We start from the raw sequence: 13,393 nt of genomic DNA on the forward strand, positions 1-13,393 counted from the left end.
ACCTCCCTTCGGGCAGGCAGTGCCCCTAGGGTCAGGCATGGGGGAGGTTTTCTGAGGCGAAAGTGCTGCAGCGCTGCGCTGCAGTAGGACGAATATAACGAGAAGCCGGACTTGAAGCAAATGGCGCATCCCTGCTGCGAAGGGAGAGTGCAGCTGGTGGTCAGGACTAAGAGCCACTGGAGACCAAAAATGTTCAACTGTTAAGCTTTATTAAGTCACAGTTGAGCTAATCTTTACACACTGAAACAAACAAATGCAATTTTTTCCTTGGATGCAAAAAAATTACGACATTCTGCATGTTTTGGCTCACTTTCAAGAGTCAACTACAATTATTTCCAGCATTCCAGTCCCTCGGGACTGTGGCCATATTCCACAATTACCATTTCCAGCCTAAAACCCATAAATAAAAAACAAATACAGGTCAGTTCAGTTTAATAAATCTACCGTATTACAGACTAATGCAAAACAATATTAGAATAGTCACATAGTAATTAGTGTATGAGAGCCCATCTAAGATAAATTAGTTGATAAATAATCCCTGTAACTAAAGGGATTAAAGTCAGTTTGTTGAAATAACCCCTAAAAATGGATACTGTGGATATTGTTTAAACTAGTTCCACTCCTTACTAGCTGGTTTCAGTTTTCAAAACTAAAAGTTGCTATAGTAGACATTGACCTATTGGAATTCTTAAGGCATTTTTGTTGTTTAAACTGAAAGAATAATGTGCAAGTCTAATGAATATATAGGAATTAACAGGAAAACAGTAGGTGCTAGCAATAAACTACAATTGCAAAGCTATTATATGTGGTATGTTAGACTTAGTCCTTAATTCAATATTTAACATGAATCATACTTAGCATGAAGACACTGATGTTTAAGTACCAAAGCAGACCAACAGATTGACCACAAGAGTCTGAGAACATACAAATTTACAAGTTTAAAAGTTTAGTGACACAAGCAGTCAAATTTGATCCTTAAGCCATCCTTGTAAGTTTTGGATAGCATCTCTCAAAGCTGTTAAAAATCAAACCTCTTTAAAAAGTATCCAACTCCCCCCCCCTTGTAGAATTATTACTACTTTTACTCTTCTACATCAGTACTTGTTTCTTTCAGTGCATTAATCTGTTTGTGGATACACGCAGTGGGGTTTGATCCCTGTTCTCCCAGCTTTTCCAGTGAAGACACACAGAGATCATGATCCTTAACAGTATCTGACAACTTGCACATCTTCTCCCGTATACGTTGAGAATACCGCAAAGGGGTTACAATTTTCAGGTCTCTAGCATTGGAGTCATTTGCCTCATGGTGCATCTTCATACTTAGGAAAAGAAAAATATTGTACTAAACATAGGTACATAATTATACACACCTCTGCAGCATCTAGTAGAAATAGCAAGTCATGACTCCCAGTCAAATCTTTCACATTTCCATAGCCAAAAGAAACAGCAAACAGGCCCTTCTCCTTCATATGGTTAAAACTAGAGGACTATTGAATTTATGTGCAACTCTCCTTGGGCAAAATATTTTAATCTGGTGAACCTCTTGGAACACCCAAAACTTAAAAATCTACCTTTGGGAACATGTTTCATCAAGGGGAAACTATTCTTTTTGCTGTGAGGGATAGCAGACAGCTGCTAGGGTGTAACTTCATCAAATGCCAAAGCTGAACATGACCAAATTTGCTGTCTCAGAAGGAGGCACTGTGGCAATAAAGAATGTAAATATTGCTTGTTTTGTCCCAGGATTACTATCCAGACTTTTGTCTGAAGATACAATCAAGGTTATCCTCAGAGGATAATTATATCTTGCTCACTTCCTTTCTATTGTATGACATGCAACCACATTTATGTTTGAGAAAGAAAATACCTGGAAAAACCTACTTTCCCTTTACCCAGCCCAGTGTGGAAATGCTATCAGCACATAACTCTGGAAGGGGATCCTGAATTCACACCTTTGCTACATAAATAGATTTGATTACTCTGTAGTTAGGGATTCAACAAGCATAATGGTTCATGTGAATGTGAGGCCTCCATTCTCACAGCTGACTCTAGGCAAAAAAACCAACAACACACACACTTCCCTCTGAAAGACAGAAAAAGCAGGAAAAAGTAAGTTCCTGATATCATTTTAACTAAATGTTCATAAACCCAGATACTGCAAACTTTCCATAGTTACCTTAAATAATCTTACCTTTCCAAGTATGGAGTTGTAGATAGATTATATTTCATTAAATAAGATGCATCATTCTCCTTGTCAGGAGAATTAAGTGCTTGGTTTACATCTTTTACTCTGTCTTCATTCTGCTCTTCTGTTTCACGTTTTCCTGACTTCTTCATATGATCTTTAGTTTTGTGCTTTTTATTCTTTTTTGGCAAGATCTCATCTCCTTTTTTCATGTCTAAATCCATTTCTTCATTTTTGATCACTTCATTGCTAGTCTCTACCTTATCTCTCTCTGCTTTCTGGCTCTCATCTGAGTTGACATCCTTGAAGACCTCCTGAACTTGTTCTGCAGATGCATTAGCTTCCTTGCTGACTTCTGCCACCTCACTTAAATGAGCTTCTATCACAGCTCCTCCTAAAATTAAAATATTGGAAGTACAGCTGTATTAGTTGCAACTAAAAATAGAAGTTAATTATCATGTGATACAGGGGCTCAATAAATATCTTTTTAGGGAGATCTCTGAAAGATTTTGCCAGGTTTTCATTATGAATTTTGCTGTATTGAACAGGTGTATGGCTGCTTTGCTTCCAAAACCACTTTGTTGACACTGTCATAGCACGATCTTGCTACAACACCTACTATTGAGGCGTCTTAAGTGTCAGAGAGGCAATGGATTTTTAGCTCACAAGAATATTTTAGTTTGCTGTATATGTTTGACTCTCAGGCTAAAGAAGCTGATCAATATTCATCTGATAGAGCTTAAGTGAGAAGTCTGAACATGAAAACATCTCCGCTGCCAGGTACTACCCATGTTAACATGCCTACAGTTTAAAAGGATTAGTTTATCAAGATTAATTTTGAAGGACAACTGAGCTCAAGTACAACATAATCACAGGGAAAGTTTCCATAAAATAAAATTTCAGATAGGAACAAATAGTTTAAACAGTTGATTTGTATTACCTGTCAAGACAGACAGTACTCAAACTTACCATCCTCAGACTTAAATAGGCTTTCAGTATTTTTCATAATATCTATCAGTGTGCATCGTAGTTGATCTTTAGGCTGAAAAAAAATCTTTGTTACTGTTTTAGAAAAACAGTTCCAAAATTAATCAGTTCAACTTTTTGGTATAACAGTTACAGGGAAAGTGGTACAGACTGCATGACGCTCATGTTATAAATCCTTCAACACTGTTGGAATATAATTCAAGAACACAAGTGAATCCTGCTGCATGGCAAAACTGTGTTTGATGCACTAAAATCTTGCTGATATTAAAGCACAGGAATTAAGTCCACTAGTAAATGTAAAATTAAGTTCTATTTGGGGTTTCTAGCAGTACTAGAAGTCTCAATCCTTAATTTCTCCTAGGTAGAGCATCATATGGTATTTTGATGATCTTAAACCTTTCTCCTCGAAAGTAAAAGGAAATATCTGTGGAGGTTACAGAGCAAGCAAAATCCAGTTTTTGCTTAAGTAGCTCAGATGGCTATCCTATTACAAAAGCATTTATTAAAATTGGAAGTAGTTGTATTTTATAGACTATACCTTTTATGCCTTTAAGTTTGTTAATCTTAAAAACAGGTTTCTTACCATTGCTCCTGCCAAAATGGCTTCCTCATAGACAACAATGAGCTTTTCAAGAGGGCCCATCTGTTCAAGATGCATACAGCAGATCCAATATTTTGCAAGCTTTTTAGCCCTGGGAGTATTCTTTATCAGGTCTTGCAACATGGCATGTACTTCATCCCTTTGACATCCCTAAAGCATACATGAGAGGAGAGATTTAACTGCAGTGAACATCCTGAGGCACTATATTTTAACCAATTTTGACCTAAAAAAGCAAGGAAGCTTTTCTTTTTTGAAGAGTAATTCTGAAAGTTGAAGACAGCAAGTATTTACAAGACTGAAGTATGCAGGAATATGATGTGATCACTTTAACAGGGGACTTCTCATTCACCTGTTCTTCCAAACAAGAACTATTTGAACAGTATTGTAAGCAGAATGGGTAGTAGAGTCCATAGTACATCTTCGGAACTAGTGTAAACAGGCTTTTTCAGAGGTCCAGACAAGTCTCTACAAATGCAAGCTTGTTTTAGCTTAATAAGTTCATAGCTAATATCATTACTTCTTGGCTTTTCTACTTTATTACTTTAACATTATAGCTAATCTCCTTGGATAGCTCAGTAAACTAGTGAAGTTTAGCAAGAGCTGATTTCTTCAGATGTCTGAAAAAAACTATGATACTGCTTAATTTGGGGAGTAATTAGTCCTCTGCATCTGAGTCACAATTCCACCGTGTCTACAGAACTTCCATGGCCTAGGCACTTATATGATTAACTTGGCAGGCAAGAAATCTTATACCTGTTCAGTTAACTGCAGACATTCTGAGAGTGTCTTGTTGACTTTTTCATCATGTAATAAATGTTCTAAAGAATCATCAGCAGAAGAGATTTCCTGTGCTTCACTTTTAGACTGGGTTCCCAGGAACACAGACAGAGGTGGTCTCTTCATCACTTTTCCTTTAGTTGCCCTCCATTCAGCCAGGCGAACTCTGCATTTAAGAACATTATTAGCTGTAATCAAATAGATTTCTACATTGATTGACACTGATTAGTGTAATTCATACAAAGACATACATCATGAGAAGTTAAGTATCCACAGACAGTCCTCTAGTCCTTTCCCTTTAATCTTAAGAGGCGTACAGTTGCACAAATCTGTGCAGAAACTTAAGAACCATGACTAACACCCCAGTTGCCACCTATTTACCAAGTTGGAATACTTAAATCTCTCCTTTTCCAGCAGCAGCAAGACCTGGGCTACAAACCCTGTTTTTCTAGAGAGGGTAAAAATGTGCTTCTGATCTATTGGTCTGTAGCACCTCTCTTCCCTAATCACCATCATCCACTTCAGAGCAGAAAACTAAAGGAGGAAGATCCATCTCTAAACACAAAGCATACAGAGTAACTATGAACACTACCACACTATCCAGCTTTAAATCTGGAACTGATGTTGTCTTTAAGTGTAATTGTTTTCACATCCATTTCATTTCCTACTCTTTCCCCAGACCACCAATCTTTGTTAAAACATGACTTTCTACAACTTTCAGATCACCCATTGTAGCCCCATTATCTAGGCTGTATTCACAAAGCTGAAAAATATTTAAATGTTCTCCCTCAGCCCATGAATATGCTCACTTCTGTATACATTTTGCCTGAGTTTTTTTTAAAGCACTAGTATACATGTGCAACTCATATACAGGAGTATGTGTCATGCTTACTAAGACTGTCACAACACTTAGCCTAGAACTGGAAACACATGAATTTTCTATTCATATTTGCATAGGACAAGCTGTAAGCTGAAGAGGTGCTGCAATTAGCCCAAATCCCGACTTTTCAGTATTAAGACTGCAGTTTTACAGTCTACTGACTTTTGGTCAACATGAAGTTCAATTTAAACAGTCAGTTCTTGGTTTTCAATGCATCTACAGCAACAGGTAGATCAATTCAAGTGTTCTTGGAAAGAAGGTCTAAATAACTCATGAAATCAAGCTACGGGACAGTAATTCAGTTACCTTCTCTCTTCTGCTGACTGTTTGGGCAGAACAGATTTTCTGTTGCCAGTAACTTTAGAATCCTGTCTTGACCTGGTAACAGGAGCGACAGAAATTGCTTTTGCTGTAGCTTCTGGTCTTGCATCTTCACAAGAATCTGCAGATTTCTTCACCGCTAGTGTTTTTTGCTCAGAATTGTTAGAAGCAGCACTCTGTGGCACTGGTCCCCTTCTGCCAATCATCTTTCGGACTGTTACTTTTGTTAGCGATACAGCAGATGTTGATTGTTGCTTACTCAGACTGGACTGTGAGTTAATAGCTTTGATAGCTGGTTTACTCTGGAATGGGAGGACACCATTTGATTTTACAGAATTAGGGGAGTTTGTGACTTTGATGGTCTTCATAACTACATTGCAGTTGCTTGTGGAAAGAGATCTCACAGATGGTTTGGTGGCAGAAATAAGAGGCTTCTTGTCTGGCAAAGAACTCTTCCCCTCCTCACTTTTTGGTGCTTTTCGGAAGGAGTTTATCTTGGATTGGATAACTTTGCCACGGTATTTACCAGGCACTGGTTTCTTTGGTAGGCTGATGTTTGAATTTTGTTTTTCTGCAATTAGTTGTCTCTCTTTTATGCTTCTGACATGCAAGAAAGACTGGCTAAGTGATATATGTTGAGGTTTTATTTCAGTGACTTCATCCTTGGAAGTAAGATCTTCAGGATTATAGCTTGTCTCCAGTGTGGAATTTGCCAGAGTGATTGTAGAAGACTTTAAAGCAACATTTTCTTCTAAGGTTCTGCTTGATTGGTCCCACGAAAGTTTATCAGCATTCTCTGTATCTTTCTGAAATAAAAGGCATATTGACAGAAATGTTAAAAGTATATTCATGCTGCATGTTGCTCATGTTTCTGAAAGAGGCCTTTCACACATATATAGGAAGTCATCTACTCTTACTGCAGAATTCACATCCAAGAATCAAATAAGAATTATCTGAACTCGGCCCATGGGAGTAAGGATGCACAACATAAAGGCTAAACATTTCTTGCAGAAACTAAACTCTTAAAGCAATTGCTAGTCCTCACCTGCCAACACTGCCTTTTAAAAAACAGTCAAAATGCAAAAAATGCAAGTTTGCTTTAGGCTGCATACAGTCGGAAGCAATAGCTCACTTTGAATACCCCATCACTTATCCACACTAAGGGGAGGAATGGCTAGCGTATTGACACAAGGTAGCAAGCTAACATCCTTGTTGAACTGTACCACATCTTATTCCCTGAATTGTCATTCAGACTTAGAATTTTAGATTTGACCAGGTCAATAGCAGTTCTTGTACTCAAGAGCTAGTTAAAGGATGCACCAGATTTGTCAACTCAACTTTAAAATTACATGAGAAATTAACACAGACCAAATAATCCCCCTCCTTATGGAAATTTCCCTCTTAACACTCATTTGAAAGTTCTTTTCTCAAATAACCCCAGATTTTTCAAATCTTTTTGGTGCCTCACTGCGAAACTCAAGACCATCTAACATGAACGTAGGTTTTATGTCTAGTGTTTCCCCACCTTTTGCTAAGAACAGGTTTCAAGGGGAATCCATATTTTGCTATTTCTAGCAGCACAACCATGTACCCCAACCATGGGTACATCTTAATTCTGGAAAAGTTGCCTGAAATGATGTAGGAGAAATGTTTCTTTAAACTCTGATTAGGTATTCAGCATCTGCTTCTGAGCACATTAAGATTGCCAGCATTATAACTGAAAACCATACGTGTTCATGAGCTGGTTTTGTTGGGGTCTTTTGGAGGTTTGGGGGGGATTTTAAGTGAATTAGTGCAACAGAAATTCTGACAGCAGAAGACCTTGCTCGTATTTTACATCCTGAAGACTAAATCTATCCAAAAGCTCCAAGAACCCCAAGCTGTGAAAACTGAATCCATTTTATTATTTGAGCAATAATTCTTCATCCCCTCTCCAGTCAGGTACAAACTAAGTCTCCGTACGATGCATTGCATACAGTAATGCGGCAGTGCACTAAAACTGTTTAAGTGGAACATTGTAGCCACAGAAAGAGTGCCATCAGTATTTGAGTATCAGTCTAAGAAAAGACTTACCATTTTTGGCTTTGCAGATTTTAAGGCCTGTATTTTGTCTTGCAGTTTATTGCTAGTTACTTTCCCAGTTCTGCTACTGCTTTAAAAAAGAGACAACAATTTAAATCATCTCATGAAATAACAAAAAGATTTTTTTAGAGTAATAAGTTAACATGCTCCAGGTGGCAGTCTACAGGCTGAAATCACAGTGAAGCATTTCTATTCAGCTTGTATTCTTCCTCCAGAAAAGATAAATGGCTAATCATAGCTTGGACTGCAGAACATCACTTCTTGCACCATAAAGAGCTGACTAGCTGAAAGGGGAGAGCAGGGAACAAACCTGCAGTATTTACTGCAGTCACCACTCATGTTTAAGGAGGAATCCCAACCTGTCTTGCCTGATGCATCTACTATAGAGGTCAAGTTTTGCACATGCTGCATGTTTGAGGGGAGGGGGGAAAAGAAGGAGCAATGGCCTGCAAAAAGCATCAAAACCAGGCTACTGCAATAATCAGACGCCTGGCCTTTTGGGCCCAGTCTGAGCAGGGATACATAGTTCCCATCACACTGAGCTTCCAAAACCTGCAACCAGGCACCAGAGCTGTCAAGATCACACTACCCAGTAAGTACCAAAACCACTAAGACCAGCATTACCTCCTAGAAGCTATGAAAAATCTAATGACAACTCAGAAGAAAACATTTCAGTTTCAAGTTACAAATTCAAGTTCTTCCTCAAATGCTTTATAATGCAATATATAGAACAAGTAGCACAAGTTGCATGCAACTTAAAATTAACATTCCAGTTAGTTAGCAACAAATAGCTTTGTATCAGATGATGTTCTGGAAGCTAACTGAATTGAAAAGGAAGGTAAATATACATTAGTGACTTCTGAATACTGGAGAAAGCAGCCTGTATCATGTTATCACCTCATTTTCACCTATGATGCAGAAAATACATTAAGGGAGCTGATCAGAAAACCCAGTCTTAAGGCCAAGCCCACAGTGTAGGCTGGTAACAGCTTCCAGAAAGGGAAATATCTGCAAAATAAAAGCATTAGTCATAAGCAGAAACATGATGTCACTTAACAGTGAGTTAACTGAAAGCTATAAATAGCCCTCGAATTTAATAGCCAGAGAAGGAACTGAAAGCGAGGATAAGTAGGCCAAACACTAAATAAAGATGACTATTGCTACAATGCAAGCAGTTTGCACTGATTTTCTAACACAAGATAGCCTTCTACAACACAAAAGTAACTGTCTTTTCCTGCTACACACAGTGTCTGTCAGAGGATATTTATCCTTGACATTTATGTGCATTTTATATTCAAAAGTCATTGCTCCGTTAGATTTGTACCACTGTTCCATCTGCTGTTGAACATGGGACCGTGCCACTTCAAGTATATGAAGTGGCATGTGAGAGTTCCCAAGCAGATGAACACAAATTTCACACTGAAATTTACCATTTGCAAAAAATACTAGTGACAAAGCTGCACCACAAACTAATGTTAGAGCTTAGAACCGTCTGTAGTGCTTCAGACCACTACATTCTCCAAGGAAACTTCTGTTGCTTATTTGGAAGTATTACATTAACAAAATATCTATCCAGACTTTAGCCAACAGCTGGAAGATTTAAATACAACAATAAAAAATTAATAAGTACAACTAACTGGTGAAAGCCCACATTCTGCTAACAAAACATTATGGCTACTTGCTTATCCATTGCACAAGATGCATTCAATTACAGTATATTTGCTTTTAACAGAAAATAGTGAATTAGTAACTACTAAGTGTAATGAAAATAGACAAAATAGATGCAGTGAACACAGACAGCATAACTTTTTTCCTCAGTTTCTACTCAGGTTATTTGTAGAATGAAACTTACAGAGGCAAGCAGCTAAGTGGCACCTAAAATAAGAGTTCTGCCTTGAAGGTATCCTGTCCTTCTGTCTCATTCTTAATAGAAGCAGATAACATAGTCCATGAGTTGCATTTATTGAAAGATGCATTTGTTTTCTAGTATTTGCGGCCAATAGAAGAAGGAAATCCTTAGGAAATCCATGGTTATCAGCAAGAAGTGCGGTTTTCCACCAACCATGGAATTTTCTAAAGGAACATTAGCCATAGCAGAAAGCATAACACTACCTGAAAGATGCCTGGTTTTCTTGAATGCGCACACCAGAAAAGGTCTTTTTTCTTGACAGATATTCTTCAACTTTTTGTCTTCTTTGCTCTAATGGATTAAAAAAATGTATTAAATTTTGTCTTCATTTTCAGCTCAACTACTAATTCAGGACAAACTGTCTCTTAAGAAAGGAAGTACATTTAGGAAAGTACCAAGACATTATGAAACTCAGACACTGGAGATTAAGAAAGCCTTCAGTTTAACATTCATATCTTATGACATCTCACACATTCGCTTATTTCTTGAGAAAGGCTATATTCAAAGTTGACTGTGAAATTACACTGCATCTATACACAGCAGATGTTTGGCTACATTAACAAGTAAGCTAAAAGAAACCTGATTTGCAACAGGAAGAAATTAGGCTCTTCCATCATATATGGATGTCTGTCCAATAATTCACATACCTACTTAGTTGGTTTAGCAAAGCGCACTTTTCACTTGTCACAGTTGTAAGGTAAGCATTTCACAGATGGAAAACAACAAACATGAACCCAGCAGACCATCTGTGAAATCACTTGCTTCTCCTTTTTTGTCACTAGGGCATCTGCACAAATGCTGGACCAACAGCAGGAATGTGAACAGTGTGGGACAATCCTAAAAGAGTTCTTAAACCAGCTATCTTAATACAGAAAGTCATTCCAGAACAGCATACTATTTCCCATTTTTTCACTGGTTTACTGCACAGCAGAGACCATCAGTCCTTTGGAAGGGTACATTGTTGATCTTCTGCAGAGACCTTTCTTCTCCCCACAGGGTGCTAGTGATATGTCATGCTGGAAGCAGCTGGGACAGGATGGTCCTGCTCAAAGCAGAATGACCTGAAGCATCCACACAGCCAGTCTTGACAGCTAGGACTTCCAGGCTTGCAACTGTTTCACATGCAGTGGGATGGCAGAGCAGGACATTAAAGCATTAGCCACTCCGAGCAACGCTTTTTCTTCATTGCATTCAAGAACTTGTAGCATTGCACCATCCTCCATCATAAACAGGCTCATTTACCAATGGAAGCTTTCTTCAGTGAATTCACAGATCAAACTGAACTTCCGTAGCAGCCATGATGCCCCTTCTGCACCTCTTTGCTCATTTTCTTCATCTCGCATATCTTGTCTTGCCCACCATTCTTGATTCACTTAAGAAGCCTCAACAAGATCCCTCAAGATTGAGATACTCTATTACTCAAGTTCAGATGCTGGAAACTGCAAAAATATCACACAAATGTTAATCTTGTAAAGCAAGAATTAAGCACTTCATTGTGCAGTTTCCATGGTAAAAGTTTTCATCACACAGAATGTGGCAGGTATCCTCAGGGCCTCCTTCTAGTATGGGAGAACCCAAAAAGGACAAGTTTTCTCATGCGCTGGCATACCAAAGCCTGAATCATTCAGCTGACAGTGGATTGAGACTTGGGCTTACTGCAATGCTGTTTCATTTATGAGGCTGGGCCAATTCTGCTGAAAAACTAGGTGCATGACTAATTTGCTAACTACCTGTAGTAAGTGACAACAATTAATAGGAATACCTCAGACAAGTTATGGAAGAATCATCCAGAACTGACAAAAAAAATGCACTCAAACTCAGGAGAAATTGAAAAGTAGAAATTGTTTTATTGCATGTTTGGGAGGACCTAGCTTCCCAGTTGGGAACAAGGGAGGAGGCTTGCAGGGCTAGAGTCCTGCAAAGAAACCTGTGTCAAGAATTCTTGCAAACATGGACGAAGTTTGCTACAATAAACCTCCTGCGCTTTGATGAGCTTTAGATATTAGGAGAGGAACTAAGGTACAGTGTTGGTGCCTGGGCATTTGTATTAGGATTTAACTTCTGTCTGGCTCATAAGCCTGAAAGCAGTTTTTATAGATTTTACTATTTTAAAGTATATCTAAGCTATCCTGATTAATCAAAGTCTGTGGTCTTTTTCAAGAAGCATTGAGACAGAAGTTGTCCTGATTTTCTGTGTTATTACCTACCCTACATAAGCAAAAAGCAGCAGATGCTTTAAAAAAAGAAAAAGGCCCTGCTTATGTGCTTAGTGCAGTTGGATGATCAAGCAGTGAGGTCACTAACAATGCAAGTGCAGTGATGCTTACCACTCACCACAGCTGTGCCAGCCTTAATAGTCCAAGTGTTTTCAGGGGCAAAATTACTGGGAGTGTTGGATGTTCAAGGTGAGCTACATGTAGTTTAAGTTGGTACTTTTCAAAGCAGAGAGCTACAGGCCATCAGATGTATCTCCTTGAGAAAGAGTTGCTGATCTTGCCTTCTTCACCTCCTGCATTGGCCACAAGAGTACCTTGCACCAAAATCCTGGCATGTGGTTTGCTGAATGGTTGAGTGGTTGGAGTCATGCCATGGCACATGCTGTGGATTGCTAGCTTGTCTCTGAAGCTCTGTGGTTACATCACAGGACTTAGCAGCTCATGCAAAGCCCTCACTCACTTAGTCCCTTTATCACAGTCTTGCATCTTCCCTTCTTCTAAGGAAAGGAAGACTAAAGCTTCAACAGAGTTTCCACTGAGAACAGAAAAAACATTGTACCATGGTAGCACATCCACCGCACAGGTATACACCCAGCTGTTCCCTTTGAGCATGCAAATACATGGTGCAGAACAGCCATGCATCATATTTAAACAGAGTGATGTCACCCACTCCTAACCCCATGCGAAAGCCTTACAGGTGACCCGAGAGCCCAGTCTGTAGAGGGAACAAAGCTGTGAAGGTGTGGCATATTCCTGGCCTGGCAGAGCACATTATTGCTCCACAACAGAGACATCTACAAGTACCAGAAATAAATTAACACCGGTACAAAACTGTTCCCAGTAAAAACGAAGGCTTAGGATTTATTCTAGAATTTACCTCCAGGGCAAGGAGTTACCTTCCACAAACATGCATTTTTATTCAGGTGTAAGTAAGCTATATAGAGAAATCCGTATGTACTCCAGGTGCAAAGCTTTGTGCTACAGCTAGCCAGGCCAGCTCCGAAGGACCCCCGGGAGGCAGCGCGCAGCAGCCAGCCGCGACCGCACACGGCCGCGCGGAGCGCAGCTCCCGGCAGCGCCCTCGCAGCCGTTCAAGCCTCGGGGCTTCCGACAGCAACGTCCGCTCACGGCGGCTCTGCTCGCCCGACTCGCAGAGGCCAGAGCAGCCGGAAGGCGGGCGGCTCAGCCCCCAGGCCATGCCCCCCGCTCCCCTTACCTCTGTAGGCCGGCTCGGAGCGGCGGCTGGGCGGGAGACGCGGCGAGGGGAGCGCTGTCATGGCCGCCGGCGCTTTATAGGGGGCTGCGAGCGGCCGCGGCCCGACGCTGCCGCCGTTTGAATTACCCGCCGGCCAGCGCCCCCCTGATTGGGCCCGCCGCGGGACTTGAACTGGCCAATGGGCGCGCGCCGCGGGGGCGGGCGGAGGGAGGGGCGGTT

At 40.0% G+C, this 13,393-nt stretch overlaps 1 protein-coding gene across 2 annotated transcripts; it reads right to left on the reverse strand.

The window, feature by feature from the left end:
- Positions 1-188: 188 nt before the first annotated feature.
- On the reverse strand, positions 189-13,334 carry CKAP2 (cytoskeleton associated protein 2). Of its 2 annotated transcripts, none has more exons than XM_026108471.2 (9): positions 13,175-13,334; positions 9,946-10,033; positions 7,825-7,900; positions 5,737-6,557; positions 4,527-4,716; positions 3,756-3,923; positions 3,155-3,227; positions 2,192-2,579; positions 189-1,319 (listed from the first exon to the last, which is right to left on the reverse strand). In XM_026108471.2, exons 1-9 carry the CDS (start codon positions 13,233-13,235, stop codon positions 1,082-1,084), a joined length of 2,103 nt encoding a protein of 700 aa, XP_025964256.1. In that variant the 5' UTR covers positions 13,236-13,334; the 3' UTR covers positions 189-1,081. The 2 variants fall into 2 exon arrangements, with proteins under 2 accessions (XP_025964256.1, XP_025964255.1); XM_026108470.2 differs by having other exon boundaries at positions 7,825-7,903.
- Positions 13,335-13,393: the final 59 nt, after the last annotated feature.

Source organism: Dromaius novaehollandiae, chromosome 1 (assembly GCF_036370855.1).
Source record: "Dromaius novaehollandiae isolate bDroNov1 chromosome 1, bDroNov1.hap1, whole genome shotgun sequence".
In the NCBI taxonomy this organism is placed as follows: Eukaryota; Metazoa; Chordata; class Aves; order Casuariiformes; family Dromaiidae; genus Dromaius; species Dromaius novaehollandiae.